Source organism: Barbus barbus (genome assembly GCF_936440315.1).
Source record: "Barbus barbus genome assembly, chromosome: 6".
NCBI classification, from domain to species: Eukaryota; Metazoa; Chordata; class Actinopteri; order Cypriniformes; family Cyprinidae; genus Barbus; species Barbus barbus.
Genome location: NC_136734.1, coordinates 35597613 through 35622089, shown reverse-complemented (window position 1 = coordinate 35622089; position 24477 = coordinate 35597613). Strand labels below are relative to the sequence as shown.

Here is a 24477-nt window from a genome sequence, read left to right as displayed (position 1 = left end):
CAAACTCTAATCTTGCCTTTCTATTTTTGGTGCTGGTCAGAGGTTTGCATCTTGCTGTGTAGCATCTGTAATTCTGTGTCAAAGTCTCCTGAGGACAGTAGATTGTCAGAGCATCACCCCAGCTTTCTGGAAGTTCAAACACGTCTTTTAGGGTTCATTTTCACAGATTTTATGATTTGTCTGTCATCAACTACTGTTGTTTTCTCAGCCGATCAGGTTGTTGTTGGTTGCTGGTGTCGCTGGTGGTTTCCAAACTCTTGATTTCTCCATGCCCTTTGTTTTTGCTAGAGCTCTAATTAACTTCCTCTTTTCTTTTAGCATCCAAATTGCTTGCTTTTCTCTCAAAGTCAGCTCCCTCGTCTTCATCCTGGTTTGTGTGTCATGATCGAATGCAAGATTCAGAATGCAGAAGTAATGGATATAACTGATACGACACATTCCCTGCTTTTAATATCTGAAGAATTAATGCTACAGGACACAGCTGATCACTTAGAAAGACCTGTGAGGCAACTGTTCCAATACTTATGCTCACATCAGATAGAGGGATGAAACTCTAAAAGTGCTGAACTTAGCTGGTAAAACATCTATGTGTTGAATCACCCAATAATAAAATGTGACATTCTGTAGTTTTGTCTCATATTCATCTTTTAATCATATTTGTAAATGTCTTGACTCCACAGCCAACAGAGCAATTTTGTCTTTACTGTTCCAATACTTTTGGAGGGCACTGTATATATATATATATATATATATATATAAGGAAAGGGAGAGGAAAGTGGTGTGTGGCCAAGTACCCATACTAGGAATTTGTGCTCTGCATTTAACCCATCCAAGTGTACACACAGTAGTGAACAGTGGAGCAGTTGGGGGTTCGGTGCCTTGCTCAAGGGTCTCACCTAAAAAAAAAATCCCTTCATCTGTTCTGCTTTTTCCCCATCTTCACACAACATGAGGTGAGGAAACAATGTAATTACACCAATTTGCATGTGTTAATTGGATTAATTAGTGAATTGAAGAAAGACTACATGCCTCTCTTCAGACAAGGGCTTCTGGAGATCAGTGCACTTAAAAATAAAGTTTCTCCTTCCTTTGCAAGTTGGCAAAACCTTGTGGTAGAGCTCTGATTTGAGAAACCGTTAATTAGGTTTTGAATATGTCAGACTAATTAGAAATGCACAGTTGAAGCATGATCCATTTGAATGCAAAGAGCTACTCGAATGGCCAAGGGAGGTTTTATTTTATTTTTGAGATTCGCTATCCCCTCCTCTCACTTATCAAGATTTGGAGATAATTGCAATTAAGATCATTTGCTGTTTGAGTTAATGATAATTTGAGTTAATGAATTTCTTTTCTACTTTTTTTAATGATCTCAGGCTACAGAATATTTGTGGAGCACCGAATCTAAAGTACATGGACTCGAGATGTCGGATTGGCTTTATGAGAACCTCCAAATGATTTGAGTTGGTTAAATGGTACGACACAGATGTGACCATCTGAATGCAAATACATAATACTGTAAACATTCACCATAATGTGTTTGCCACACAGCAGCTTTCATTTCAAGCTGTTTTTCCTGATTTGTGTTTGAGCTAATAGTGATACCTGTGATTTTATAAATTTTACATTTTTGATGTCACAAACCCCAAAATGTGATATTTGACAAGTGTTTTGCACTGCGATTATGTAAAAAAAAAAAAAAGACTCTACCCAATACATATCTCCTTAAAATAACTAAAAATTTCATTATATTAAGGAAAACGTTATAGTTTTTAATTGTAGTTGTTTGTTTTTTTCAGTGTGATCTAACCCCACACTTTTAAGGTTCCACAAACACACATAGAATTCTTCAATGTGAAAAGTCACAGCTGGCTTTTTTACACCCCCTTCCCGGCACACACACCCACACACACACACACACACAAACAGCCATAATGAGGGATGTTTGGCTTCCATTTTTCTCATAAGAAACGCAAGGGAAAGGAACAATTTTTTATTAATCGTTAAAGTAAATTGGAAAGGAATGCCTTGTGATTGCAGGCCAAAGGTAGTTGAAAAAAAGAGAGATGGGTTTAATTAGCTAATTAAATAAACAAGATATTGGGGAATGTAATGGCAAAAAGCAATTACCAAAAATGCCATAATGAGAAAACTTCTCAAACCTCAGCAAATCAGATCAGAAAAAGGCAGATTTTGAAGAAGTAAATTAAATCTTGAGGAAGATAGCCGGTTGAAAGAAAAGGGCGTATATATATATACACCATTTCTTTCTGTAGCGACGTTCACAAAGATGCACAAGACCTCCCTTTAGCAAGACCCGCAGATTGAAATCACGGCAGGAGAAAGAAAAAGTGCCAGCTCAAATGCCTTTCATTACTCTCTATAACGATGCAGACGCAAGAGTTTGTGTTGAAATTTGGAGGTAATGAACCATATTTTTGGCCAAGGACTATTGGAGAGCCATCTCGACATCCAATGAGTGTCCAACACACCAAGCCAAAACCATTAAATGTTGATGTACACTGAGCAGAGATGTCAAGACTGTATTTGTGATGATTATAGTCATTTATTTCTTTTACAGATATCTTATTTTTTGAACGCTCCTCCGTTTAAACAGAGGACACAAGGAAACAGGTCAACCATTGAACACGATACAACAGCACATGGAATATGTACAGTTTTACTCTCCATCTCTCTCACTCTCCCAAAAGTCTTGGCAGACACTGAATAGCAGTCTCTATTAGAGAATATGCATACAGACATATAATTTATTCTACCAAACCATGGAAAAAAAAACATGCCGTTTCCTCTGGAGACTATGACTCTTTCAAAAAGAGCACTTCATAAATCATAAACAGAGTAGACAAAACAATACATCTTCACGTCTCTGTACTGTGTGTGTGTATAATTACTTACTAATAAGAAGTAAATGACAAAGGAGAAAAAAAATGGACATAAAAATGTTTTTTTAGGCACGTTTTCAAAAAAGATAAAATTACACTTAAAGTGAAAAGGGCCTGTAAGCAAAAGGCAACTACCACTGAAACAAAACTGTGAGTTTTAACAGTCTTTTGATCTATGGATGTCATTTTGTGGGCAAGAAGTGATATCTTTCATAATCCATAGACCCATCCAGTACAAAATGTCAGGTAGCATCCACAACATTTCTTGAGAAACTTCTCAAAAGGGAACAAAATCACCCCAGCTTTAATTAGCTGCTCTTTAATAGAGTCTAAGGCTTTCAGGGTCAGGCCATCCCAGTCATAACCAGATGAACCACATATGAGTGATCATTTTCAGATTTCTTCAATTTGAATGTGTTTCCCTTATTAGGGATGATTGTCTCGCAAGTGACCCATAGTACTTGCGTAGTTCTGAATCCTTCTTCTAAGGTGGCTGGATGCACAAAAGTAAAGTGGAAGTCTTGGGTGTGGGTGGACATTCACAATGATAGACTGAGGGGAAGATGTGAGGAAAAATATGAAGAGAAGGCACGCCGCAAATTATAAATCCATGTTTTCTCAGCACACCTGAGTAAAAAGATCAAATAGCCAATCAGTTTATTTTCTAAATAGGAAAAATAATGCAGTATAGCAGTCTCTCTTTGTTTTTATCTTATGTTTTTCTATCATCTGGTACAAATTAACATTTACCACATTTGTTAAAATTACAGCTTTAAATGCAAGTTGAGGGATAGCATTGACATTAATAGGTTTGTACAAAGATTTCTTATCAATTTGCAGTGTTTATATCATACCTTTTGGTCGGGTAGGAGGGTGTTGCTCTGCAGGGGGGTCAGGTGACTACTGAGCAAAGCTCCACCTGGTCGATCATGTTCACAAAAGATGGTGCCGTTGACGTAGTGAAATCGGTCACCAGGCACCAAGCGATTTCGACATGTGGCACAAGTGAAACACTGTGAAGAGAAGAAAAACAAAGCAAAGGGTTATTTCATTGGACATCTGGTGTGCCATTTAATAAATGTCTTCAACTAAACTAAAAACAATTCAAGTTGAGAGGAAATGGAAGTAGTGACATCTTTTGTATTTTTAGATACGAAAAGGAAAGTCCTGTATATAATAGTCCCATATGTAAAGTCTTGTAAATAAATCGTTTTCCATATTAGAAGAAATGGTGGTGGGTGGGTGGAGGGGGGGACCAGAGGGACTACACATATGATACATTTGCATTGTTTTTAAAAAATCTACTACCCTCCAAGCTCACATTTCTTCAGATACTCACAAATTAGAAATTTTGTCAGGATGTAGTTACCCAATTTTGCAAACTTATGCAAACATGGACCACTGGGAAACCAAACCGATCCACTCAGCTTAATCAAGGGAATGGTTTCCTTTTCCAATCAAATATTATTAAGACGGGTTGACACCTACACCACTATAATTAAGAAGGAATGTGTGACGCATTTGGGAAAACGGATAGTTGATGAGTTTCGGTAGGCGTCTCTTGAGACTATCCTGCTATCAGTGTTCAGTAAATGCAAGACTTCAGCTGACAATTCAAAGAGAAATATATTTCCTCAAAAAGAGGCTACTTCAAATCTTTGCAGATGTTTCCATTCCAACCAAATAATGTGAAGTATAAACACATACGCTAATATGAAAATCCGTTTAATTCTCACTCTGGAGATATGGGATGAGGGTCCAAGTCATTGTTTTACAAGAATTATAAATTTCAGTCTTTCAGCTTGTCCAGTCTTAAGGGAGTTGCAATACAATACTCAAAAAGAACTCAAATTTCATAAATCTAAATATGAAGCATTGACTCGGGCTTATGTTGAGCAATTCCTGCTGGCTTACATGCCAATGTCAAAGGGAATTAGGTAATTGCAATGTATAAAAACAAATTCCCTCATGTTTGGGATTGGTTCATAAATTGTAACCGTGCAAGATTCGATGTTGAGTAATTCGGTCTATGACCTGTCCTGTGTGACAGATAGGTTTGGCTCATCTTTTCTCAGATTCAACAGTGAAAATCCACATCAAATCAAACTGGATTTTTTGAAGCTAGTCACGCTACTGTGTTTATGTAGGGCAGTACAACAATTTTATGTCTAGGCAACAGCTCAGTCTGAGAATTTAGTCTTCTGTAAATAACTGAAGTTACACTGTAAAAAATTTCAGATCTCCCAACTCAAAATTTTCTAGTGACTGATTATATCTCAATTTTTCCATTGGCTCAACAAATGATTTCTCATTGAGCCAATGTTAACAGACTGTTGCCACAATTGATAGCAGAAATTGCAATTGGACCGATGGAAAAATTTAGATGTAATCAGTCACTAGACAATTTTGAGTTGGGAGGTCTGTAAATATTTTACAGTGTAGAGTCTATGACAAATTGCTATCTCTCCATACTTATTATATAGTACAATAAACAGCGTATCACTGCTGTGTATAATGAAAATTAATGACAACTAATTACAACTTTTCAATATTCTGGTCTTCATCCTGTTTGTTTCTGCTAATTTGTTGTCAGTTAAAGCTACGATGCAACAAAAGTAGCAACATATCTTTTCTTCTACATCTGTGTGACAAAAAGAAAAAAAAGTGTTGATCAGGGACTTCGTTCTATTCATCAGTAAATGTGAGCTTGCAGTCATTGTAAGAAAGGAGCGGGGTTTAGGTGGACAAAATTATTGGATAAGTCTAGCATGTGTCACCAGTGAAAAGTCTATCATTCCACTGACATATTTTGTTAAAAACTGAGCTAAAAAAGAAACCTATGGACAGATGTATCATATATTAATACTTTTTTTTTTATACTGACAATGCATGCGTGTTTGCTAACGGGCTATGGCTCACCTTTAGATGGTAGACGTTACCCTGGGCCCTCATCACCATCTCACTGGCAGGGATGGACTGTCCACATGCACTGCAGGCTCCACTGTGACCAAACAACCTGCACAGCGAGGGTAAAAACAATGATGAATTAAATATAGAATCATATTTAAACAGTGATAAGCTATCAGTTGAAAGTCAACACATTTAAATATCCCAAAACATGTTTCCTTAAGTGATTTCTCATTTGATGGATAAAAAACGGTTTCCTATATTGCAAAATGAGACCAAGATAAAACGTTTTACGCTGATCCACATCTTTTCCTTCCAAAATTGGGGAAAGTCATTTTTGCGTCCGTAGCTTGAGTGCTTTTGCAATGTGTGTGTTTGTGAGTGTGTGGCTTGGATGGCAGGGCACCAAAGCCCCTCTAGTCCTAGACTGCAGACTATCAGCTAATCTGGAGTGGCAGTGTAATTGGTGGCAATGGGTGGGGGGTGGCTATAGGAGCCTCTGATCCACCCTTGGCTCCTAATTAGGGTGTACTTGATTACTCTGCTGCCTGTGCTTGAGGTTGTTATGGGCAATTTTAGGAGAACACTCAAATGAGTTCATGTCGAGCTCTTGATGAGCTGAAAGAAAAACACACACTTGGCCATATAGAGATAAAATCCAGATGCACACAAACAACATGCAACATACACGCATTCCACTTGCACACATGCACACAAACAACTTGTTTTCATTCAGAACACCTGGAGCCACCATGTCATAGTCATGTTTCAGTTGGAAACATTTCTTCCACTCCCTCTCTGTGGTCTTTGTGACGGTAACCAGACCAGTTTGGCAGCTAATTCTCAACGCCTCACTTTCTCCTCTTCCCCCTGCCCTCTCTCAACCCCTCCTCCGCTATCACTGTCCCAGCTCTGACTGCTCGCAGTAATGAATTTTTTATCTTAATCCAAACAGTAATTTAATAAGAGACGGCAGAAAGGGGCCCTGTTCTCCCTAATTAATGCACCCTACTTTTATCAGACCTCAGGCTCCATGCTGTGTCATTTGGTAATGAAGCTCTGCCCTTTTGATTAGCTGTATTATACATATTTAATACACTACAGATTGAGTACACCTTGCATGCACTCTTAAAGAAAATATCCATAAGACCACCTTTGACAAGTAGGCCTATAACATGTTTGCTGAATTACGGTGTTGTAAGACATATGTCCTTTACTAAAGAGTTTTCTTTCTCAGTTAGTTGTTATAGAACCAAAGTTGTCATAAAGCAATAACTGATCATATTTTGTCTGGACTGGTAAAAAAGAGATAGATACAGTATATAATAATCAAAGAAAAAATCTTGACAAGGGGTGCATCAGGTACTTGAAAAACTATGGGTGCTCCGGAGAGGGAACAAAATGTCAAAAAAGAAAAGTGGATCCTATTGCAAAACCCAAAAAAACCCAAAACAAAACATAGGCACTCGCATAGTTAGCAAAGTAAAAATCCTTTATTCTAAGACAGGGCTACATATTAAAAAGACACCAACACGTATCAGCCCAAGCAGGCCTTCGTCAGGGTGCTAAATATGTGAGTGCCTAGATGTGGATTTTGCAATCGGATCCACTTCTCTTTTTTGACAGTATATAATATATTGCATTATAAAGTAACAACAACAATAATTTTATTTTTAATTATTTTTTCACAGTTGAGCTGTTACATGCAAAACTATTTTTAATATTATGTAGGTGTAATAATAAGAAGAACAATATTAATAAATAATATAATAATTTTATAAAAATAAATAAAAAATAATTATAATACAAATTTTACATACTTTTACATAAAATTTATAATATTTTAATATTTGATTTTATATTTTTACTTTTTATGTTCAAAGTTCATATTATAGTTTATATTATTTATTACCAGTTCAGTCAGGCCCACATTCTAAACAGTTTTTAACAATATATAGTTATATTAATTAAGCAACACATATTAATAAAAATAATAATATGAATAGATACATATTAATTTAATTGAAGTTTAAATAAAATAAATTAATATTAATAAACAAATATAATAATTCTAATATATAGTTTATAATCTTATATTTTGTGTATATATATATATATATATATATATATATCAGATGTACATGTACATATATTAATAACATGGGACTGACTGAAAAGTTTGTCAGTTGCTTTAAACTTAATCTGTACATTATCTGACAATTAACAATAACACTTCTGTATCTGTAATATTTATTTTAAATATGGCAGGGCTGCCGTTTCTTTTCGATTTTGGGATCTATGAGATTGTTTGAGTTTTCAGCAGGCATCTCTGGCACTTCTACAGCAATCACATGAAAAAAATAAATTAAAAAAAAATTCTGTGTGGCAATGCCAAATAGTCAGACATCCCTGGTTGAAGTCCAAACAGACCAGTGTGGGTCTAACAGGCAACAATGCCGTGCCGTCATGGACCAATGCATCACTGCACACATCCAAACACACAGAGGTCAATTTCAAAGCCTCAGCGATTATAAACAAATCTAACCTCTGCACCTCTGGAGCCTTCAGCTCAAAATATACAAGGGAATAGAGGCCAAATTCAATCAAAGAGCTATGTAATCATCATACAGACATACGAGCAATCATAGACCCCAGTGAAAACTGCCAGAAAAATAAACAAACGATTTTTAGGGTTTGCAAAACAAGGTTACACTTGTTTTTTAGACTGGTCAAACTTTATAACAAAACGACAATTCTGAGTTGACTTCTAATTTGATCACCGACCATGTGGTTAAACAGGACGGCTTGAGACTAAAGTGGTGTATGGCACATGAAAAGCATGTGGGGAGTCTTTGAGGAATATGGCTGCTCCAGATGCCATGTTAAATGCACCCACAGACTTCCTGTCATGATCGGTGAACTTTTCTTGTCCCTTTCTTGTACAGTTTATGCAGTAACATGAGTTCCTATGTGTGGCTTCAAAAAAGATGTTTAACATCAGTATGACAGGCAATGCTCTACAGTCATCCCAACAAAATCTGCTAATTTCAGATAAAATGATTTTTCACAAATGGACAAATTAACATTTGGTTTACTCATTTAAATTTGTGCTGAACTTAAAATGATAATTTTGTTCAAAATAAATATTAATTAATAAATAGAAAAACCTTGCACAACCAAAAGTCGTGCAAGATAATTAACATAAGGATTTGGTAATGTATGGGGTTTTATCTATTTTCGTCAGTTTAGGCCAAAATAAATATCCTTCTAAATATCCTGTGTCTGGTAAATCAGGAAAGGAGATTTGCCAAATGATATGAAAGAACGATCAAGTGCACAAATCGAAGACATTTTACTGATTTGTCCCAGTAAAATCCAGATTTCCTATCCTTCTTGTGTAACACATTACGACTCATGCTGTGACCAGAAACATTTCAGCATTTCTTCATCAGTTCAACCAAATCCCCAACTGCTTCTTTTAGTACCTGATGTAATCGTTCTTGCAGAGGATCATTCCTCCTTTGCTGAAGCAGGTGCTGCCGATCTCTCCCAGCTGAGCCTGGCAGCAGGAGCACTTGAGGCAGCGCGTGTGCCAGTACCGATCCATGGAGAAGAGCAGGAAGCGATCCGAGATCCGACCTCCGCAGCCTGCACAGGAGCGCACTGCCCCGCTGCCTCCTGTTACTGCAACTGCGGCGGTTTCTACGCGGCTGTTCACCATCGCCTGCCTGTGGGATGGAGCGGAGAAGATCGTAAATCAGCAGATGTGGCCTGTGTTATCCAGAGGCATCGCTCTACCACTATCAGAAGATCAGCCATTAGAGATGTTCCTCCAAACCTCTTCAAACACATCATCATAACACATTCTTATCATCCTGAGGAAATGTCATAGCAGAATGATGGGATAGATATATTTCTCGCCCTGTTGTTGATTGTGTTTTCAATGTCCTCACCCAGACAAGAGAAAAAAGGATAAAACTGACTGACCAAATGGGATTATAAGACTAGGAAAATTACTGTGGTACATAAATAATTGTAATAGGGATATGTTTACAGTGCTACGCTAGTGCTTGGGTTCCCAGAATTCACAGCAACTTGAACACATAATGTGGTTGCATAATGCTGTTGTTGTTTTTTTACTATTTGCCATTTTATTTATTTCTATTCTGGCTGTGGTCACCTTTAGGTTCTTGTTTTGTAATGTTCAAGGTTTTATTACATCTAAAATTATGTCTGTTTTTTACCAACATTTCTTTTTTGAATGTGGAATATTCATGCTTATAATTTATGTTTACACATAAGAGTCAGATATAACATTTAACATATTTTCTCTATGTAACATGGTGCAACCAATTGTTTTCTGTAACATTTTTATACTGGCTAGGAGAAAAAAAGGTTCCCACTCAAAGGCAACAATAATCAGCATAACAAAATATATTTATCCCACAATGCAGTGCAGCAAGAAAATAAAAAGTTTGTGGTTTAAATCATAAAGAGTTAATGAAGCTGAGAGCAAACTTCCCTGTATGTCATTGTCATCACCAGTGCAGAGGTACACAAGACCTGTCCAGAAAACAACCCTCTCTTAGCACGAGAACCTGTGGTGCAACTGAAATGAATGAATAACAGATTAAGTCATTTCGGTTGCACTTTATTTTACAGCTCGTACACTTACAAATACGTACAGTGTACTTATAGTGTACATAACTAAGAAAGTACTGGTAATATAAGGTAACTACATGGGGTTGGCTAAGACTTAGGGGTAGGTTTAGGGTTAGTACCTAGTTATTGTAATTACTATAATAAGTACATAGTATAGTAACAGGAATGTAAAATAAAGTGCTACTGTCATTTCTTTAGGGTATCGCTAAACAACCTATGACCACCATAACAGTGTTATTAATGTGATATTTTATTAACAATAGTTTATAACATTAAATCTGTATTAATAACAAATGCATTCAAAATATGTTTGTACAAACATAATGGTGTTTAAGTACCTCAAGAAAAGTCACAGTTAAAAGTTGAAAAAAAAAAAAAAACTTAAAGTGCAATGTTATTGCCACGGAACTACAATAAAACTCATGCTGCAGGCAATTCTATGGAAATGATGTAGTCCACAGATTTTTATATCTGCCTTATCATTATCAGTTTATATCTACAGCTCATTTCCAGAACGTTCATTGCAAATATAAGTGGAGATCAAGCCCAGCTGGAGGCAGTGCAGCTCTCAAATGGCAGTAACTGGAACCATAAGGACAAACTAAAGTCTGTTCCCTTTCAGAGTACGCATTCTCAAAGTGTGGATGCTGATCTGAAAACAGGGGTCATATCTACACTGCCCTCCAAAAGTTTGGAAACGCCCTAGAAAGTGGGGTTTTGGACAATATTGGCATGAATCCTTTTTAATTTGTGATAATTTTGCACTGATAAGGGACAACACAAACTAGGAAAACATATTTTATTACATAAACAGTTTAATACATAGAAAATAATAAAATTTTCGATTCATCAAAATATCCAATATTAGCAGCTCTTACAGCTCTGCATAATCTGGGCATCCGAGCTGTCAGTTTATTCAAACATTGACTTGATACAGTATATTACTCCAAGCCTCCTGAAGGATTGCCCAAAGATGATTCACACTGGTTGGACACTTTTTACAGACATCACGGTCCAGTTCCTCCCATAGTAGCTCAATCGGGTTGAGGTCGGGTGATTGGGGAGGCCATTCCATGACAGACATGATGCCAGCTGACTGTTTCCTCTCCAAATAGGATTTGGATAGCTTGGAAGTGTGCTTGGGGTCATTGTCTTGTTGGAAGGTTTAGGAAGGTTGGGGTGTTTTCAAACTTTTGGAGGGCAGTGTATATGGTTTTTCTAAAGAATGCTAATCTAAATCATGATTTTCACTTTTTCTTTTTTTAATATGTTCAAATTTGTAGTCAGTATGCCTTGTGGTAAACAGCCTTCAACCAACCACTGTTAATGATGTTTTGTAAATGAAAGTGCAGCTGATTTGTCATTCCCTGTCTGAAGATTTTAGTTCGAGTATGTTTTCACTTATGTCGAGTGTATTCCCTTGATGAGTTCACCAGCCGTTTCCCTGCGAGCAAGCAAACTATACCCGCTCTCAATAAACAGCCTTATGCAGTTCCAGAAGGATGAATTCAGACTAACCACCAACCATCTTCACCACACACACACACATACTAGTACAATGTTAGTACATTTAGCTTCAGACCAACATTATTATCTTTTCTAACTTTATCTAAAATAAGCACGAAGACTGTGGTTTGAAAAGATTAGACCGTCTAACTAAGCAAAATACATTCAGACTCGAGGCACAATGCATTTGCTCGAACACATTTGGAAATGCTTGCACATTTTATTTCTAAAAATAACTTTGTATCTCTGCATTGTTTTCTGAAGAGACACAAAGCGAGCTTCTGTGCTGCATTTGGAGAACCTCAGCAAAATCCAGTGAGGACCAGACGGTGCAGTTTGCTCTTTTTGGAAGGCAGCAGCAATGTGAGGAAGAGGTTTTGGACATCTGGCAGAGGCTATATCACTTGCTATTTCCTCCCTCTGTTGTTCTGAAAGAGAGGTCAGTCGGCAGCAGACTGGAGATGGAGGCCAGGTTAGAGGTCACAACTGAGCCCTGTTGATTGGTAGGGTCGACCAGGGGTCAAAAGAGGAGAGGAAAGCAACAGGAAAGCTCTTTGTGCTTCGCTCTAAAGGACTGGGAATGCTTTCCTCCGGTCCTATCTGTCTTCTTAGTCTTGTGCCGGACATAAGATATTGGCCGCCACGTGTTTTCCCACAAACAGAAGCATGAACATCAGGTACGGTAGGGTCACCCCAAAAATGAAAATTCTGTCATTGTTTACTCACCCTCATGTTGTCTATGAGACACAAAAATGATATTATGAATAGATCTCTTTTGCTTATGCTTTTCAAATATATTCTTTTGTGTTACACTGAAGACAGTAAAGGCTAGATTACACTATACAACTTTTGCCCAGATTTTTGCCCTAATTTATAGTCTGGACGAGCTGACGCTGGTTACAGAAAGTCAATGAGTTGACAGATTTCACAGAAAATCACAGTGCATGATGGCCACCGAATCTTTTAGCTTCCGACTATGATTCTATCCATTCTGAGGATTTCAAAGTTGTTTGAAATTTTGAGCCGATTTTTGTTTTCATTTGTCATGCGTCTCTTAGCAATGAGCTGAGTGTTCTGTAGTTAGTTTTGTTCGGAAAAACTAACTACAGAAAAAAAAAAGTCTGGTAGTATTTTAGTCATTTAGTTTATTATCCTTAGTTTTTCTCCAGTAACCATTTACACAAGTTTATGATGCCTAGTGTTTTAAAATCATTTCAGATTTTAAAAGTCATGTAGTGTATTCCAGGTGGATGCTGCACACTGGTGGTGGTTGAGGAGAGACCCCCACATGATTGTAAAGTGCTTTGGGTGTACAGCAATACACAATAAATGCGCTATATAAATGTATCATTCATTCATGTATTCCATCCTGAAGTCATAGATTTTTGGAACAACATGACAATTGAGTAAATGACAGAATATTCATTTTTGGGGGAACTATCCCTTTGAATTTTGAATGATATATGGGATGAAACATGATTTGGGTGAAAAACCTTACACGCAGTTTATGCAGTAAAAAGAAAAAGGTAGAAATCATAAAGCCAAGCATTAGCAATCTTCATAAAAATAACCAGGAAAGAGATATCATGTGTGCATACGTGGTTTACATTCCTTCACCTTACCTGATAAAACTGACCAAGCAGGTTTAATACAATGTTCAGAGAGCTGTGTAAGCATTTCCTCCACAAACACAAGTATCCTGAAACTGACATGAACCTACATGCCTGAATTCTTATTGGAGAATTTGCCAGGCAATGGTTTAAACCGATTTCTGACACCCTCGGCTCTAATCTTTTCATTGTCATGTCAGAGTTGGGCATATTTGTAAGTCGTATACAAACTATGAGCCTGATATCTTATTAAATGCATTGGACCAGCTGTACAAGATTATAAACCTGAACCAAAAGTAAATTTATTCAGCGCTCCTACACAAACAGATTTTGCCTCAGGACCTTTTCTCCATAACTGACACTGGTAACAAGCACCATACATCGTCATTCCCACACACCTGCAGAAGTGCCATTCCAAAGCAGGTTGCCAAATAACTTTGCAACAGCTAGTTTCATGAAAATGCAAATCCCCCATTTTTTAATCATCCCTTTCCTGCAGACCTGAGAGCGAGAGAGACAATGCTGCCGAATGGGACCCTGGGGGAATATCACACGCTTTGAGGCTTGGCTGTTTCAATACAGAACAATTACATTATCCCTCTAATAACTTAGGTAAGTTAATCCTTCACTGGAAACACTTGGCGACAACCTTTTTTAAGCTATGAGGCTTAATGTAGTGTGTTATCACAGAGTAGCAGGAGCTTGTGACGCTATAGGCCTACATCTTTGGCAGTCTGCATTGTGTTATGACCAATTCCTGACTTATAAGGCAAGCCAAAATATGGCATACAGTACATACTGCTTAAGCGGAGTGCAAAGTTTGTTTAAAGGTCACTGCTAACTTAAAACAGGCAAATCTAGGCAAATGGGTAATATATGAGAACAGCTGTACAACAATGGGCAGATTTATCAAAGAACTTGATATATGGCTAGTGGAGAATGCCATAAAAGCTCTACAGACTCACTTTTTTAGTTTTTAGTAATTTATATCCTATGTGAGTTTAATATAAAAACTATCTAAAAACATAAATAAGCGTTTAAGAAAATATAAGCATCTAAAAAGCTCGTGTTTAAATCGAGTATTCATCCTGTTTTCACAAAGTAATAAACTGAACTGGTCAACCAAGTAATATAGTTTCGAAGTGAGGAGCTACTCTGGAAATAGACCAAACTCTTTCATTCTCTCGTTATTTAAACGCTGTCATCAGAAAGGTCAGAGAGGGGGAGGCTCGTTCAGTTCCACTTGACTAACGAGCTGATTGATGAAATAAGAGGCAAAAACAGAAGCTAATGAAGAGAAACACAATACCGTCGCTGTCCGAGCGCAGACTGATGGATTGGTGTCGGCTTGACGGAGCAAATGATGGGTCTCCGCCACGAGACAAATCACATATCATCAATTACTACCCTAATGTAGTAGGAGACTTAACTACACACTATTATGTTTTATGGTTGCGCTTCAACTTTTCCTTTTGTTGGGTGGGACGTCTGTTGAGAACTAACCGCACGAACCGTCACCATAGAAACTCGGCAACGCGAGAGAACGACCGTATAATTTCGCTATTTCAATATTAATTGATTTATGCTGTAACTGATTTTTAGCGTCATAACACGTCGCTTAATACAACATATAACTGCGGGAAAACCCAGTGTGGGTCGCTGATAATTAAAATAAATGAGCATAACACCACGGTTCGCAGCCTCTAAAAATAGTAGTGAGTCCAGTGAGCAAATGACCAAACCCTGGTTGGCACCACCGCAGATTAGCAGTATATCCTTCTCTTTTAATAATGCGCTCTGGGGCCATATAACTACACGCTTCGCCGTTTCATTAAAACGGGTCTCTTTTTAATTAACACTCCGCGCACAACTCCCCATTGTGCACAATTCAGTGACAGCATACATCAAGGCAGTGTCTCAAAAAATGAGTGTGCTGCCTACCTAGACCCCAAAGACGTCTAGGTTAGCAGCTCACTATGATTTGAGATACAGCCTACGAGTTACTGTACAGGGAAGTTGCAGTCAAGATGTAGCAATGAAAATTTTGGTGAAACAAGGTAGGAAAATAACAGAAATGATACTCTAAATAAAACTTAAATTTTTGGTCCACAGTTCAAGTGTGGCACTTACAACCCCAATAATTGTCACCAATGGTCTCTATGACTATTACGCTTGTGATGTTTTTGAGTAACGCAGCTCTCGGAGTAAACTGCCTTAGATAAAAGCTGCTAAATGACAAATAACTACAAATGTGCGACAAAATACAACAAAATGTCATCTTATAGGAGTAGCCGTTATGAGCTGCGTGTTTGAACAGGCACAGACTTAAGTGGAAACTGTTCAAACAGAAAGCCATCTCCAACCATATTGAAACTTATCTTTACCAGTTCACAATCTTTGCTAATGTAATCTTTACTAGATGTTTTCACTCACCGTTATTTGTACGGAGTCTGGAGTCAAAAGGTGGTGGGATCACTCTCAAATTTATTGCGCGGTGATAAACAGTGAGAGCCTGGATGTTTGTGTATATATGTATTTTGTTTTCGTCCACCAAAAAAAAGCGTTGAAGAAAAACGCTTTTGATAATCCGAGTTTCGCGTGCTCCACAAACTTAAAAACCGTCCCTCTCTTTAGAAGCGCTCCGCTGCGACCGTCAGTTTCATGTTAGTGTTGAGCTTTGCGCATGATCGCTTTCTTACAACTAGAATTTATAACTCGCTTCCTTATGAGTTAGTGTCTGAAACCTCCTAATAGCTGGGAAATCTTGTTTCTGGCATCGGTTTACGCTGAAATTACACAAGAACGAACAAGGAGAACATTTTAAAGTCACTCCTCTGATGACGTGCCATAGGTGCAACCCCAACAGCCAATGAGCAGCGAGGGGGCGTGGCATTTGACAGGATGATGGATGGCTGTTTGGGCAACTTTAAACTATTTGAAACTAATTTAAATTGCCCATAATCACCACGGCTGATTTATGCTGAAAGGATTTAAAAGTCGTCTTTATCCACAGCATTTAAGCCTGTTGAGGACTGGCGTGGCCATGCTCAGGTGTGTATTAATTATTCACCTACGCGCTTACACAAACGGACAGCTTTCTATAGCATCAATCTATAAATAAACCGACAATAGATGCAAAAACAGTCTAAATAACAGATGTGCTCACGCGAGAGGAAAACAGGCAGCTGTTAAATTGAACACTACCACGTGTCTCACCTTATATTTGCTGCGTCTCTCGGCACGATCGAAGCTGCGAACATCTGGCCAAGATGGAAAGCCAATTACCTCTGGCGCCGTAAATCTTTATTTAACCAATGCAATACTGTCCAATTTGCCCTGATTTACCATTACAGGCTTAAATGAACTAGCCTTGGCCTCTCACTTACAGGCAGTGCTACCACAAAGAAATTTATGATGTCAACTAAACACACCTGCGAGGGCAAATCAGTGCTTAACTGTCAGACAACTGTAACACAGTCTTAAAAGTGTCTTTGATATCTTTGTTCTAACTTAGTACTATGTTCATAGTTTAAGTTGCATGAAGTGTTTCTTTTTGAACCTGGCCTATATTATGCAAAGGCATTGCATAATACTTGGTGCACTACATTTTAATTTCATCTAGGAAGGACATTATAATATTTAGCAGATTTTTACAAATAAATGCATAAAATTCTAATAGTATAAAACAATACTTATAAGACTCAAATTTCAGCAAGCTATAAAACTATTACTCAGACAAGAAAGTTTAAATGTATGTAGGTCCTAGTGTAAGGTTCACAAACATTCATTTTTATCATAAATGGGGCAGAGCCGACAGAACATTTTCAGGATGTTCACACAGGAGATGTGCATGTGCTAGGTCCCGGTATATACAGACACTGGGGCCTATAGCTTTTAAAAGTGTTGGTGATGGTGTTATTATTCCTGCTCAGGAATTAAGGGACTAGCGACATCTAGTGGAGGACTCTATGATCTATTTTGTTTGTTCTTGAGGCTAGGACTAGAGGCATAAATAAATAAATACATAAAATTTCTAAGTTTGGACATTTTTTTGATCTCTACTTTAGAATGAGAATATACTATGGAACTGATCTGTCTACTTTGGAATTTGCTCATTGTGCATTTTGCTACATATTTCCCAACATAATTCGCAAAACTAGTATCATGTTAGTATTATGAGAACACAATTAAGTGAATGTTTAAGGGGTCAAAGGTGGGTCATAGAAGGATCTACCAGTTCTATTCTGATGTAAGGCAATGTCATTTGTTTAAAAAAAAAAGGAGGAGTAGTGTGATTCTATTCAAATCCAGACTCTACATACAAAGACTTCAAAGCAAGCAGCTCTTAGACACATACACTCTGCCTTGGGGATCACCTGAGCAGACTGGTCTTTGATGAGACACTGTGGAGTCCTCTGCCACTCTTACAAAGGTAAATGTATCCGCCCCTCCTTTCCCCCAACCCCCTGGTACCAATCTCCCTGGTGGCCCCATTGTTTCATAGAAACTCTACCCTTTGCATGAGATAGAGAAAGGAAGTAGATGGAGAGAAGACCATGAGAGATGAACAGGGCACATCAGTATGGGTGAGAAAAATCTAAGCCAGGGAGGGAAAGAGATAAAGAGCCTGACAGAAGGAAAGGGGGTAAAACTGTGAATACTTGAAAATCAGAGGACTCTGGGGTATTAGATCAGTTTTCATTGTGGAAATTGCTTTGATGCTTCTTGCTAAGAATCTCTTTGTATTATTAATGGATAACCCCTATCTCTCGCTCATGAATGCTATACAAACAAAAATTAGGTGTTTTCAACACCTCAGAAGGGATTTTATGTTTTAATGTCGAAATTACACAAGAAGGGTAAATTGTTATGTAGTGGTCAGTAGCTAGAAATAATCTACATCTGTCTTTGGTATTGTTAGTTTTTAGTCAGTCCACCACATTGTTTTCCTTTATGGTAGTCTTGCTCAGTTATATGCCCATCCATAAGTGCCATCCATAATTATTCCTAAATTCCATTGGAATGGTAAAGAATAATGTTATAATATCATAATATTGCACTCAGATTGAATTTTTATCGTTTATAACAAATGTATACAATAAAATAGAGCTAAATGGAGATTAACTCATCCCGGTTTTATATAGTCTAATGCAGTGACAGAATTTGATAATAAATAACAGTTTCCACTCTAAAGTCCTTTTTCGTCATTTTAGTCAATAGAGGACGCTAATATTCACATTTAAACTAAAGCTATTCAATAGATGAACAAGAACATGAATTCATATCTTCTCTATTTTAATTAACGTTTTTATGCATATTCAAATAAAGAAGTAACGTACAGAACCTTAAATACAGAAACATTTTAAAAGAAGCACTTAAGACCGGATAAAACTACACAGAACATACCAATGGAAGACTATGACTGTGTCACAGTGACTGTATTTAATGATATTCTGCCATAAGCGGTGGTTGTTACCCGACAAACACACGAAACATGTGCTGACTAATCAAAGAGTGACAAATATTCACAGTGTGTGTGGCTCAAATGTTCTGTGAGTGTGTCTGTGGGATTGTACAGCCATCATCACATATTTACACACGCCATTCTGCACATTCTCAACACATTTAGACATTTCCTGTTCTCCTGTCATGTCAGTGCTGAAAGTCTCAGATGTCCGTGAGAAAGTGAGAGACAGAGATAAAGCCATTTAGAAAAAATTGACCTGGCCATGCTGTGTGTTCTAATGGAGGTATCAGTGAATGTTTTGTAACTCAGAAGACATCTTTTTTTGAGATTAATGACATTATTCTATTCTATTCTAGTCAATATCGTACACGAAGAACACAAAGCCAAAACATAAATTGTAATACATTTTATTTACAAAATGAAACTATTGCAAGTATGCATATGAATGTATTTGCTCCATATTTGTTATTTGCCATTCACCTCAAAAAAATGAGGTTTGAATATGACACTTCACAAGAATCTGTTAAATATTATAAAATTGAAATAAAGAAACATCATATATGTACAGTGGGATTAAGACATATTTACACTATATACAGTAAATCTTTTTTATGAATACAACAAAAAGGGCATGAATATTGAATTATTAGTATCTGTGTGTATGTGTGTGTGCTATATTATGGTATGGATTATACTATGGTATGTTTTACCTCAAACAACTGCTTTACAGTCCTAATTTATGCCCTGTGTCGCTACAGCATACCTGATAAAACAGCAATGACAAACCTGTTTCTAAGCTTTATACATATTATTGCGAGGCTATATAGAGACTGCTGTTGTATTAATGAATGCTGGGCTAAAACATTTCCACAGAAAATCTGGTAAAGTAGGTAGAAAAGTGAGAAAATGCTTTTGAATGTGCTCTTGAGCTAACGTCAGTGTGTGTGTATATCATTTGGCAGATTGAAGAACTCTGCTTGTGATGACAGGCCCTGTCTGCTGTTTCTTTGACTGCAGCTGCAGCGCTGTATCCACATGACGTTGCGGGTAAAGTCGTCTCGCTCTGGCTCGGGACAGTGAAAGTGCAGAGGGATTGTACGTGTCACAGAGGGAACACAGAAGCGACCGTCTGAGCAGGATCCACATAAACGAGGCCGGTAGCGGCGAGCAGTGAAGCATCCTGCAAATACCATCTGCACAGGTTTCGGTGATCGTGTGGTTCTCTGACACTTCTTTCCTTTCTGAGTGAAGGAATGGAGTGGAGGGGAAAGAGAGAGGGAAATCTACTTCAATAACAGAACAGAAGCCGTTGATCAAACATCAAAATATCAAAATTGTTAATATTATTAAAATTATACAAATCTAAGCAGATGATACGCATGCATTTATTTGTTTTCATCATTTTATATTGTTTAAAGATTATACTGTTTAAATTTTATATTTATATTCTTTATGATATTCACAGATAAAGTTTAGATTTTACAAATATACACGCATTTTTACAAAGACAAATATTACGTCTGTGTTATTTTAGTGTATTTATGTTATTATAGTATTTATTTTACAGTTTTTTAGTTTGTTTTAATGAATGTGTTACATGTAGTTGTCATTTTATTTCAGTTTGTCATTTTAGTACTTCAGCTTAAACATTTAATTCAGTTTTTCATCTAATATATAGTTTTTCAGATTTAGTCATATTTAGTTATAATAATAAATGAAATTATATATATAAATTTTGCAATTTTATATTGTTTAAATATTTATTTAAATATTATATTTTATAATGCTTAACTATTATAGCCTATTACAAAGCTGAAAATATTTAGAAAATTACTACTACTAAATATTTTGTATTATTTTATAATGTTACATTAAAAAAAAAAAACATTATATCTGACTACAGACACCGCTTACCTTCAGTGATGGTGCAGAGTTGATGCCACACTCTCGTATCTGACAGAGCCTAGTTTCACTGAGGAGCCGACACTCAGGATTACTATTGGTTACACGGCTGGACACGCCCATTCCACAGGTGGCTGAGCACGGGGACCAATCAGTGACCTGCAGTAAGCAGGTGGGTAGAAGGATGGGGTGGGACATAGAGGATGAAATCCACTCTAAGAAAAAAAAAGAATATGGTGAATAAGCTTCTTATTCCTAAACTATGAGGAACATAACAAATCCATATAAAAATAGCCAGTGTTTATAACCACGATTCATTTTTTTCTGTGCGCAAAAGTTGGAAAACACTGCTGTACATCATACTTTTTTAATAGAAATGTATTATGTAATTTGTTTCTTTCAGTTTTTTTCTGTAGGCTACATTACATTTTAATGCCAGTGTTATTCATCTACCTTGATAAGGGGCTGTTGCACTGCTGTCCCAAGAAGTAGATGGAGCTACAAGTAACTCGTTGCCTGTTAGGTCTGTGTGCTTTTGTGGATGTGCGTCAGGCAACGGCTCCACTTCAGCAATGCGGTTGTCATCATCGCACACCCACTCCTGGCAGCAGCGGCCGGGCAGTTTGGTGAGGCGGCGGCGGGAACAGCGCCAGTCGGGTAGAGAGATGTGGTGTGGGCACAGTGGGACGCAGCCGACTACTCCATCAACACACGTGCACTGATGCTCACAAGTTGGCTGAAAGTCCTCGCCGTGCTGATAGACCCGTCCATCCAGCTCACATGGGCGACCCTGAGCCTCAGCTAGACAGAATTAACAGTAATGTTGCTTGATTAGCATGAGTGCCATGCATAATAAATATTAGACCAGCTTAAACAGGCTAAGTCCAGTAAATCACTTTAGACCTTTTAAAAATTTATTTATCTAGTATTTATATCTTATTTCAGTGAGCTAAAATGATTTTTAATAGTATAGTTTTAACAATAGCAACACTGTCTAAATATGTGACCCTGGACCTCAAAACCAGTCATAAGGGTCAATTGTTTGAAATTGAGATCATCTGAATAAATAAGCTTTCCACTGATGTATGGTTTGTTAGGACAGTGCAATATTTGGCCGAGATACAATTATTTGAAAATCTGGAATCTGAGGGTGCAAAAAACAAAATATTGAGAAAATCGCATTTAAAGTTGTCCAAATTAAGTTCTTAGCCATGCATATTACAATGCAAGTGTTGTTATAGGCATATTTACAAAATATCTTCATGGAACATGATATTTACTTAATTTCCTAATGATTTATGGTATAAAAGAAAAATCGACCATTTTGACCCATACAATGTATTTTTGGCAAATATACCCGTGCTGCTAATGCCTGGTTTTGTGGTCCAGTGTCACAATGTCTTTATTCCTCTTACCTCTACACACGCCTCTGTTAGGGTCTCCATCGGCCTTTAGGTGGCAGCGCAGTCCCTTGATGTGGTCGCAGGGCTCGGTATGGCTGCAGTCTTGGTTAAACTGCCTGGCACAGACCCGACAGCACCCACATGCGTCCAGAACCGAACTGATACCAGGAGGACACGAGGGGGGCGAAGAAGGACAAGAGCATTTCAGTGGACAGGCTCTCTGCGCCTGAGAAAGCACAGAAGGAAACAAGTAAGGACTGATGTTGAAATACACTAGCCTGTGATACATTTTTCTTTCTTCCATCCCATAAATCAAGAGATAATAAGTTGCTTTCACTTAAAAATGTAAAAAAATGAGTTTAAAATGCCATCGTTTTGCAATAAAGCAGATGATTTATTGCAGTAACCTCCTTAGCCACTATAAATTCATTCTGCCTCTATATTAGACCACATACAAGAATAGTAGCCTACTGTCTCTGTAAGCCAAAACCTGACAAATAAGGCGGAAAAGTGGATTTAATGCCCCATCACTCCCTGTACTAAAATGCTGTAATAGATGCTTAATATAAAGGTTTTATCTGCAACTGAAAACTGACATTGTGATTAGGAAATTTTTATGTAGAAAAAATATAACTGCACACTACCTTGAACACAGTTTGTTTATTAGGGTAATAAAAAACAGTGCTCAAGGGAGTGTGCAGATATATTTTTTATTGTATTTAGTCTGCTCCTTTAACTTGAACCTCAAAAGGTGTGCGTATGTTTGACTACTTTATTATACCTGTGAATATTATAACACAATGACCTTATTCAAATTATTGATCAATAAAAGTCTCAAATCATAGTTTACAGAATAGCAGTAACACTTTTTAATGTCCCCTAAATGGTTATGGTAGCTTGCTACATTTATTTTCAATTATATTAAAGTCTACCTGAATGCACATTCAACTTCAAACCATCAAACAGAGCACAAAAACTCACCTCCACAGTGGCCCATGACAGCAGCACCAGGGTGATGAAATGCCCTTGCCTTAGCATGCTCCTCAGCGGGGACATAGTTAGTTTCATCCAAAATGTTTCAGTTGGTGTTCTGTTTGGATGAGTTACAAAGTAGTGTTTCAGATGTTCAAAAAGTGCCTTCTGATTTACAGCCCTTCTGCGTCTGTCAGTTCAAAAAGAATTTGACTGCTTGGCAATCCACACTTGCCCCTTTTTCTGGAAGCCTGTTTGGGAATTGGTAAATGCATAAAACTGTAAAGCTCTGCTCTCACTAGATTCCCCTAGAAACTGCCACTTTTATAGACAGCTGTGCACAGCCCCCTCTGACATCACACACACACACACACACACACACACACATACACATACACACATGTTGGGTTTCCATGTTTTATGGGGACATCCCATAGGCGTAATGGTTTTTATACTGTACAATCTGTATGTGCTATTGCCCTACACCAACCCTACACCTAAACTTAGCCCTCACAGGAAACATGCTGCATTTTTAGATTTTCAAAAAACTTTATGCTGTATGATTTATAAGCTTGTTTCCTCATGGGGACCAAAAAATGTCCCCACAAGATTAAGATTTACTGGTATTACTATCCTTGTGGGGACATTTGGTCCCCAGGACGTGATGAATACCAGGTGCACACACACACACACACACACATACAGATTTGACAGGTCCATTTAGACATATGAAGAAAAATATATTTAGTTTATTTTATCCTTTCTCCTTTTTCCTTGTCTCATTATTATGAATTAATGGCATAGAGCAAACATCTTTAGATATATTACCTTCTGAAACTATCACATTAGATAGAGAGCAAATGAAAACTAGAGATGGAGAAACTGCTAGAAATATTGAAAGGTGTTTGTGTCTGTTTCAGGAATTAGTATGGGTTGTTGTGAAATACAGGAAAGGTTGTCTAGCACATTTTGGTCAGAGGAGAGTCCTCGCTCTCACCGCAGCGGTGAGACATCACACACACATGGCACATAGCTGCCAGTCCGTTCAGTGACGTACTGCATCCACTCACAAAATCTGAATGAGAGAGAAGGAAAGAAAGATAGGAAAATCATATGTATGAAAGAGTAGGTGGTGTGAAAATGTCACT

The 24477-nt window shown here is 37.5% G+C and overlaps 2 protein-coding genes across 5 annotated transcripts; both read right to left on the bottom strand.

Moving 5' to 3' along the window:
* Nucleotides 1–1977: 1977 nt before the first annotated feature.
* On the bottom strand, nt 1978–16446 carry LOC306871936 (LIM domain transcription factor LMO4.1-like; the record flags this gene model as incomplete). 4 transcript variants are annotated; one of them, XM_079420205.1, is made up of 6 exons in its annotated part: nt 16019–16429; nt 10326–10416; nt 9293–9535; nt 5820–5916; nt 3755–3913; nt 1978–3527 (listed from the first exon to the last, which is right to left on the bottom strand). In XM_079420205.1, the coding sequence occupies exons 3-6, from the start codon at nt 9526–9528 to the stop codon at nt 3519–3521; spliced, it is 501 nt and encodes a 166-aa protein (XP_079276331.1). In that variant the 5' UTR covers nt 9529–9535; nt 10326–10416; nt 16019–16429. The 4 variants fall into 4 exon arrangements, with proteins under 4 accessions (XP_079276331.1, XP_079276330.1, XP_079276332.1 ...); XM_079420204.1 differs by having other exon boundaries at nt 2546–3527; nt 9293–10416; XM_079420206.1 differs by lacking the exon at nt 10326–10416 and having other exon boundaries at nt 2547–3527; nt 16019–16446.
* A 2998-nt stretch (nt 16447–19444) lies between these two features.
* Nucleotides 19445–23629, bottom strand: LOC306871532 (CCN family member 1-like). The gene is made up of 5 exons (XM_079419547.1): nt 23339–23629; nt 22370–22583; nt 21408–21755; nt 20967–21169; nt 19445–20293 (listed from the first exon to the last, which is right to left on the bottom strand). The coding sequence occupies exons 1-5, from the start codon at nt 23423–23425 to the stop codon at nt 19988–19990; spliced, it is 1158 nt and encodes a 385-aa protein (XP_079275673.1). The 5' UTR covers nt 23426–23629; the 3' UTR covers nt 19445–19987.
* Nucleotides 23630–24477: the final 848 nt, after the last annotated feature.